Source organism: Sorex araneus, chromosome 11 (assembly GCF_027595985.1).
Source record: "Sorex araneus isolate mSorAra2 chromosome 11, mSorAra2.pri, whole genome shotgun sequence".
Lineage (NCBI taxonomy): Eukaryota > Metazoa > Chordata > Mammalia > Eulipotyphla > Soricidae > Sorex > Sorex araneus.
Genome location: NC_073312.1, coordinates 39,472,132 through 39,480,752, shown reverse-complemented (window position 1 = coordinate 39,480,752; position 8,621 = coordinate 39,472,132). Strand labels below are relative to the sequence as shown.

Sequence of the window (8,621 nt, the reverse complement as noted above, 5' to 3'; positions counted from 1 at the left end):
CTCTGTCCCTTTGGTAGCCTGGCTGCACTTATCGCCAGGTTAAAATCCAGCAGACTTCCAGGACTGTGGTGAGGGGAACTCAGGGCCTAGACTGGTGTTCCCACCGTCCTTCTCGTGACCCTTCTCCTGACCCCCTTCATCCTTCCCTGAATGGGTGGTTATGAGTCTGTCACTGCATGATCTTTCCTTGAGCGGCGAGGAAAGTAAACTTTCTCTTTCAGAGAAGGCTGCAGGGAGCGGGTCTGCTCTCCCCCTCCCTCCTCTCAGAGTTGTAAGAAAGTGTGCACCACGGATGCTCCTTGGCCTCCTGGCGGGACATCAGCCCTCTGGGCCCGTGTGAGCTGGCTCTCCCTCAGCACTAGCTCCAGGTGGGTGTGCCTGAGGGACTTTGGCAGAGTGTCAGAAGCTAGAGCACGGCAGTATCCCCTCGACCACCCCCCAAAACCACTGCCTGGGGAGCAAATAGTAGAAAGGGGTGCATGCCACAAATGTGCAAGGACCCCAGTTCAATCCCTGGCACCACATGGCTCCCTGAGCACCACTGGATATAGCCCTGGAGACCCCCAGAGCTGCTCGGCCCAAGAAGTGCCACCTCCTCAGGCCCAGCATTGCACTGGGCCAAGCGTCTCCCAAGCCTCCAGAGTATTGCCCAGGATGCCCAAGAAGCACTTCAGGTTACTGCTCGAGTCACCAGAGGGGACCTGGAGACACACAGGGAGCAGACACAGCTCTAGGGGTCCAGGCCCTGCCATTCCCTGGGCCTGGGGAGACAAGTTTCTTGAGACTCCACAGTCCAGGAGCTTTGAAGGAGAAGATGAGCTGGAGGAGCAAGGGCACAGGTGTGCAAGGGAGAGAACGAGCACTCTCTCAAGGGGGCACAGCCTGAGCCCTCCCCTGGGGTCCCGAAGCAGAGAACAGAGTGGGCTGGCTCACTAGCTCTGGCCTTGGGGCAGGGCCAGGCAGCTCTCATAAGGGCCTGGTGTCAGGAAGTCGGGGCCAGACGTCAGATTCAGATTCAGAGCCCCAGGTGCGGGGTGCTCTTCGCGGTGCTGTGCTAAGCTTCAGAAGGCTCCTCGTGGGATACCTTGTGGGCTGCCAACATTTGGGGCACCAGCCGAGCTCGCGTGGCCAGCCCCCCCTGGGTGCATGACCACAAAGAAGGAGTCAGACAGGTAGGCATCGTGCTTTTGGAGCAAATTTAATAAACAACACAAGGGTTCCTGGAGGGGGGGGCAGGAACCCCAAGTGCCATCTGTTTGGGTGGCGCTGGCACTGCCCTGTCTGACACCCTCTAGGTCCCCCACTGGTTGATCAGGATCCAGAACCTGTGTGAGGTGCGCGGGAGGGAGGTCCCCCGTGCCCTGGAAACTGGGGGCGTGGGGAGGGGGGTGCGGTCAGGAACAGCCTCATGGAGGCCCAGGCCTGGCAGCTCTGCACGGCCGCCCGCGGCGTTGGCGGAGAGGAGGCAAGGCGAGCGGGAGGGGAGCACACACACACCCCCTGCCGCTCTATTGTGGGGCTTTGGCACCTTTCGCCCCTACAGTCAGGCTTCCCAGGGTAGAGAAGAACTCCTCCATCTCCTTCTGCAGCAGCTGGTTCCTCTTCTCCGCGTCCTCGCGCGCCCGCTCCGAGTTCCTCAACTTGATCTCCAGCATGCTGTACCTCTTCTTCTCCTGGTCCAGCTCTTCTTCCAACTGGGACATGCGTTTCCTCAGCTCGGCGCTACCCTCTTCCAGTCTTGGGGAGTCAAGGAGAGAGACAGGGCTTATTTGGCCGGGCGGGGCTCCCAGGAGGGCACGGAGCTGGTCGGGAGGCTGTGAGTGGGGAGACCCTCACCGGCCTCTCTCCGCGCCCCTCCCTCCCCCTGTGGGCTGGAGAGACGATAGTCCCTGAGCTGGTGACCCTGGAACTCCCTGGCTAGAACAGTGTGGGCCCCCCGCCCCAGGAGTCCTAGCTGCACTCTCTGATCCCCTGGCCCTGCCAAACAGCCCTGAGTGGGGCTCCCTGGCCAAGAGCAGGAACTGCGCCCCTCACCGCTGCTCTTCCAGGGACTCCGGCCCCCTCCTGCTGCCCTACCCCATGTGGCCCCAGGTGCCCACTCCATCTGGGCTGTCGCTTCCGTTTGCTGGTCTTTCCCACCCAGCTCCTGCCTCGCCTGAAGGTTCTCTCAGTGCTGCCGTGGAGCTGCCCCACGTGCTTCTGTGGCCACTGACCCTGCACCGCACGCATGGGCAGCTCATCTCTGGGGCCGACCACCAGCTTCTCAGCCCAGCCCACACTCGACCTCCAGGCTCCTACAGTGACACTGCAACTGAGCCCCGTGTCCTCTTCTGGAAACGCAGGGGCCGACCTCCCAGAGCACAGGGTGAGGACAGGGAGACCTGTCTGTCCAGGACGGACATCCGAGAGCACCCAACTCCCTTCTGCGATCTCAGGAAGGAACCCCCCAACTCAGCCCCGCCCCAGGAGGGGGCAGCAGGGCCCCTGGCCCTTCTAGCTGCAGCTCCTCTGGCTGTGTGTCCCCTCAAATGGTCAGCCTTGTCCAGTGCTCTGGACCTTGGGGCCTGGGCCTCCCTCTTTCCCTCCACACCACTCTGAGCCACCTCCGGGCAACAGCACCCCAGAAGGAACTCTCTCCCTGGGCACCCGCCTCCCCCACAGAGTCTAACCAGCATCTCTAATGTTCCAGACCCCACCCAGGGAGCACCTGAGGCTCAGCGACCCCCCCCCCCCGCCCCCAGCCCTCTTCCACAGCCCAGTCTCCCCGTCCCTGAACACCTTCCAGGGATGAGAGTGCGCTACCCCTCCCACACCCGTGAGGCCTCCAGTCCACAGGTCCCGAACTCCGTACCCCCTCCCCCCCACCCCACCCCCGCGCCAATTTTTGATTTTGGTCTTGCTTTAGTGCTCAAGGTGTAACTCCCAGATCTGTGCTCAGGGATTACTTCTGCCAGGGCTGGCAGGCAGAGGAGGAAGTGGGGGTTATGGGGTGCTGGAGATGGAACCCGATTCAGCCGTGTACAAGGTAAATGCTCTACCCGCTGCACTGTCACTCCAGCCCCAGCCCTGGGGTGTCCTGACAGGTCTGTCTGCCCTTAACCCAGGGGTGGGGGGGGGGGCAATCCCGGGATCAGGGGCGAGGCAGCTCCTGTAGCTCCTCCTTCCCTACTTGCTGGGAGTAAAGCTCAGACCATCACTGCACTGGCCCTGCCCGCCCCACACCTTCCTCCTCCTCCCTCCCCCACACCCTGCAGCTCCTCATGGCTCCTCACCCTCTGCTGACTCCAGAGACTTCTCGCCTTACCAGATCCCATCAGCAGTGTCTTTTTTTGGTTTTGGGTCACACCAGGCAGTGCTCAGGGCTTATTCCTGACTCTGTGATCAGGGATCACCCCTGGCAGGGCTTGGGGGTGGGGTGGGGGATGCCAGGGATCGAACCCAGGTCAACTGCATGCAAGGCAAGTGCCCTATCTATTGTACTATTGCTCCGGGCCCACTAGCAGTGTCCTCTAACCCTCACCCACACCTGGCTTTGCTCTCTTCTACCTAGCCTCCTAATATTGGGGTGCCGAGGTTAGCCAAGCAATGCTCACAGGGCCCAGGTAGTGCTCACCCACTGGGCCAGAAGGCTTAATGCTCAGTCAGCCAATGTGATGTTGGTCAGGCCCAGAGCTACTGGGGGCCACTAGGGCCCCCCAGTGATCTTGGGGGACGGCATGAGATGTGCAGAATTGAATTTGAGGCTTTGGGCATTTAAGACCAGCTCGCCAACAGCCCACCATAGAGCTGTATTTATTTTTCATTTTATTTTTGGTTTTGGGACTGCATCTGGTAGTGCTCAGGGGTCACTCCTGGCTGGGCTTGGCGGGCCACATGTGGTGCCAGGGCCAGGGCTAAGTGTAATGCAAGCAGCCTGCCTCTGTGCACTCTCTCTCTCTCTCTCTCTCTCTCTCTCTCTGTTCCAGTTTTAAATCTGCCATTGTCTGTGGTCTCCTTGTCCTCCTGTGCCAAATAAGGGCCTCTCCCTCCCAATAAGAATGAAGGCAGGGGCTGGAGCGATAGCACAGCAGGTAGGGTGTTTGCCTTGCATGCGGCCGACCCGGGTTCGATTCCCAGCATCCCATATGGTCCCCCGAGCATCGCTGGAAGTAATTCCTGCATGCATGAGCCAGGAGTAACCCCTGAGCATCATCAGGTGTGACACACACAAAAAAAAAATCAGAAAGAATGAAGGCAGATTTTCACCTGCTTTGGTCAAAACATCTATGGTTCTGATGTAGCGAACATCTATGCTTCCCAGGGAAGCATTCAACTGGGAGGAGGAGGCGGTGCTGAGAGGCAGTGAAGCATTATGCATGGAACCCGATCAGCAACAGCACCGTAAATCACAGTGCAGACCGTATTTTAAAAAATAAAATGGATGGGCCAGAGAGAGAGTCAGTGCGGTAGGTGCTTACCTTGCAGGGGCCGACCCCCTGACATCTCACATGAGGTGCCAGGAGTGATTCCTGAGTGCAGAGCCAGGAGAGACCCCTGAGCATCAACAGGTGAGGCCCCAAAACAAGCCAAAAACAAAAAAAGAAAAGAAAAAGAGCCTTTCACAGAAGCAGACTGGTGGATGGGTGGCAATTGGGGGCTGGGGGACATTGGTGGAGGAAAGCAAACACTGACTGGTGAAGGGACCGCTGTTGAAACACGGTATGACTGAAATCCAATCATGAATAACTTTGTGACTGAATTTAAAAAAATAATAAAAAAAAAAAGCAACCTGTGTCCTCGTCCTTAAGCACAGACTCTGGCTTAAGGTGTGCTGTGAGTCCTCGTTGGGGAGAGCAGGAATTGGGGTGCAGAGGAAGGGGGTCCCCGTGAGGTAGGTAAGATACCTGTGGGCCACACCTGCACTGACAGCCAGGTGCAGACGTATTCCCTGGATGCCCAGAGTACTCGGCCCCACAGACAAGGCAGCTCTCGGGGAGCTTTACTGACCCTCCAGGCCCCCCCAAGCCAAGTCACAGAAGGGACTGGGGAGGTCTCGGGATATGCCCGAGCTGCGCCTGTGCCGGCAGCCTGACTCTGAGCCCGTCACAGGCTTAGCTGGAGAAACCAGGCCCCGAGGACACAGCAAGAGTTGAGGCTCTCGGTGGCTCTCGGAGCCTGGGAAACGGGCAGCTTCAGCATCTCTGACATTGTCTGGGCCCATGGTACCTTGCGGTGATGGATTCGCCCTGTAGAGTCTCCGCTTCACGCTGCCCACGGCCCCCTCCCCCATCCTCTCCCACTACAGGGAACGCCATGGTGACCTCCAACTCAGGGATCAGTTTGGTTTTCCCTGTAGTCCCCGCCTCGGGCTTCACTCCCGCTGTCCTCTGGGGCCCCACTGCCTCATCTCCTCCAGAGAGGGGCTCCTGCCCAGGTGAATGCCCAGGAGCCGAGTCCAGCCAGGCTCCCCTGGGAACAAGCCGCTGGTTCAGACTCAACACAGCCACCCCTGCCCCAGGAAACTTCGTGTGGTCCTGGGCAGGGCAGGCGGCTGGGGGCCGACACTGTTGCGGGTGGACACTGAGCAGGCCCTGGGATCTGCCTTCGACTCACCCGTCCACCCTGCCACAGGAGCTTTCCCAGACCCAGGCACCTTCCCTCTGCTCGCCACCAAGCCGGGGAGGAGCAGGGGGGACACCGTCCCCGAAAGACAGACAGCTGGGCTCTCCTTTGGGGGAGCTGCCCTGGACCCCGCCTCCTGGAGGCCTGTGCCTGCCTGGAGGGGAGCCGCCTCGGGGGCCACTGGGCCAGGCGGCCTCCCTTTACCTTTTCACGCTCATCTGGTACTCAGTCCTCTGCCGGCCCAGCTCGGCCCTGAGCTCCGTGACCAGGCTGTGCAGGGCCTCGGAGTGCTGTGCCCGGTCCAGGGCGGGGCTGCCCGGCTCGCTGGGTTGGTCGCTACTGAGGCCGGTGCCCTCCTCGTCCAGGCTGTGGCCCAGGTCCGGGGACCGGCGGTCCTCGCTGCTGCTGGGGAAGGGGGAGGGCTCGAGGGGCCCCTCGGTGTGCAGGGAGCTGCAGGCGGATGAGTCGCTGGCCCTGCAGGCTGAGCAGCTGCTGACGGAGCCGCCGGCAGCGGAGGCCCCACAGGACGAGGCCGCAGACCAGGCCGTGCTGGCCACGCTGGGCGTGCTGGGGAAGGGGCTGGCCGGGGGGACGTTGTCGTAGGTGGACAGTCTCTGCACGCACCCGGCGTCCTTGAGCCGGTCCCCTGATGAGGCCCGGCGGTGGCCACGCAGCGAGGACAGCCCGTTCATGAGCCAGTTCCCACCCGAGGAGATGATGGGCACCTCGAGGGACGAGGTGCCCACCTTGGGGCTCCCAGCGCGGGACCCCGACTGCCGGAAGGAAGACTTCCAGTTGGGCAGGGTCTGCACCTTCTTCCCGGAGGCGGCAGCGGCAGCGGAGGCGCTCCGGAGCCCGGCGCCCGACGGGGAGGTCCTGGAGAGCGCGGCCACCGTGGCTCCGTCCAGGGATGAGGTCCGGTGGGAGGGCAGGCTGGGGGCAGTGGGGCTGCTGGGCTCAGGCTGGCTGTGCCCCGGGCCCTCCTCGGAGCCCCACCCCACTGTGCACGGAGGGCCTCCCCGAGGCGAGGCGGGCCCTTCGCTGGCCCGGGCGGTGAACAGCTGGCTGTGCTTGCGGATGAGCACAGTCATCAGGTGCTGCACCAGCGAAGTGCCTGCCGGGAGAGTGGGTGAGAAAGGCATCAGGCCCAGTCCGCACCCCGGAAATGCCGGCTGGGTCGGGAGCCTCGTATCCCGGGTCTGCCCAGGCCCAGTGCTGCATGCAGGCTGGGAGCCCCGATGGGTCACTGTGTCTGAGCCCAGCCCAGCAGGCCCTGGGGGGACTGGGGGGTGGAAGAGTCCATCACACCCCCTGTTGCCCATGATGGCTGTGCCCGGCTCTCTGGGGGACACAGGGCTCTGGGCAAGGGGTGTCACAGATAGATGAGCTCTTGCTTACGCACAGGCAGACATCCCCACCCCCCACCCCTCGGGTGCAGCTGGCTGTGATGCGGGGACTCAGCACAGAGCCAGAGCGCCTGTGAGCCTCCTGCTTCTCTGCTGCTTCCCTCAACCAAGCCAGGAGCAGGGCCTGGGGGATTCCAGGCAACCAGAAAGGTGGAGTGCTCGGGTGGGCCCACGCGCTGCCACTGAGGCAACTGAGAAACATGTAGTGGGGGAGGCAGGAGAAGGATCCCTTAGGGTAGAAAACCAGGAACCCTGCCAAGTGGGGGCTGGGTGTGGGAAGAGCTGCACGGGAGGGGAGGGCAGTGTTCAGGGGTTGCTCAAGCTGCCTGGCCTCAGAGGGGCAGGAGACCCAGCCAGAACCCAGGGGGGACGCAGCAAGAGAATCAACCCCAAGAACCCCACCCTTGGCTGGGGGGCAAAGAGAACAGCCCTGCGGTCCACCCACCCTGCAAGCTCTTCATCCCTTCTTCTCCCCAAGCTCCAGTGGGCCAGAAGCGGGGAGCACCCTGGGCCTGGTGCTGTGGGAGGCCTGGTCCCATGTCCATGCGACTGGCCTATGGCCCTGTGTGTGTGTAGCGGGAGTCTCACGCCCAGCCCTGGGGACACTTCCCAGGGGTCTCCAGTCCCAGCCTTGGAGCACACCTGGGCCCTCCCTTCAGACGTCACCTGGTCTCTCTAGGCCTAAACTTCCTCCCTAAAAGTCCGGGCAGTGACCCAGAGCAGCAAGACTAAGAAGATTGCAGCGTGTGTGGTGTGGTGTGGTGTGCTTTGTGGTGTGCATGTGTGTGTGTGTGTGTGTGTGTGTGTGTGTAGTGCATGTGTGGTGGTGATGGTGTGTGGTGTGCTGTGCTGAGTATGAGGGTGGTGTGTGTGCCTGTTGGTGTATGCATATATGTGGGGTGTGTGTATGTGTGGGGCACGTGGTGTGTGAGCGCCTGTGTGGTGTGAATGTATGTGCATGTGGTGCGTAGTATGAGCGCTTGTGTGGTATGTGTGCATGTGGGGCATGTAGTTCGAGTGTGTGGATGGTATGTGTGCAGTGTGTGTGGTGTGACCGCGTGTGGGGATATTTCACTTCACATAACTGTGTGCTTGTGCAGTGGGTGTGTATGGTGTGCAATGTGTGTGTGCGGTGTGCAGTGTGTATGGTGTGAACATGTGTGTGGTGGGTGCTTGTATAGCATGTGTGGTGTGAATATATGTATGTGAGCACCGCCTGTGGGGTGTGGGGGGTGCGCGCAGCATGTGTGGTATGAACACACGTGTAGTGTGTGTGTGTGGTATGTGTGGTGTGTGTGCAGCATGTGTGATGAGAATGCGCGTGTGGGTGCTGCTGGTGTGTGCTTAGGAGGGCGGGGCACACACTCTTCCTGAGCCACCTCCTCACACCCCCTCAGGGCGAGCTGCTCGAGAAGACTAAAGTGCGGGGATGACAAATATGACACTTGGGAGAGGCTGTCTCATTCCAGATGCCGATAGCTGTCCCCATCGCTCTATTAGTATTAGTTCGCACAGGCCAGGAATTCCCTGGGTTTGCAAAGCCCTGCTGTCCAGGGGCTGGAGACGCCTTAATTGAAAATGACTTAAGTGGAGTGAAACATCTGTGTGTATTCA

General features: G+C 61.0%; 1 protein-coding gene across 4 annotated transcripts in view; it reads right to left on the bottom strand.

Moving 5' to 3' along the window:
* Positions 1-1,176: 1,176 nt before the first annotated feature.
* Positions 1,177-8,621, bottom strand: part of ARHGAP22 (Rho GTPase activating protein 22) — a 209,245-nt gene continuing 201,800 nt past the window's right edge. For all 4 annotated transcript variants that reach the window (XM_055119221.1, XM_004607398.2, XM_055119222.1 and 1 more), the window contains 2 exons: positions 5,806-6,715; positions 1,177-1,737 (listed from right to left, as the gene is read on the bottom strand). In XM_055119221.1, the coding sequence (XP_054975196.1) occupies positions 1,509-1,737; positions 5,806-6,715 (1,139 nt within the window). In that variant the 3' untranslated portion in view covers positions 1,177-1,508. The remainder of the gene's footprint in view (positions 1,738-5,805; positions 6,716-8,621) is intronic.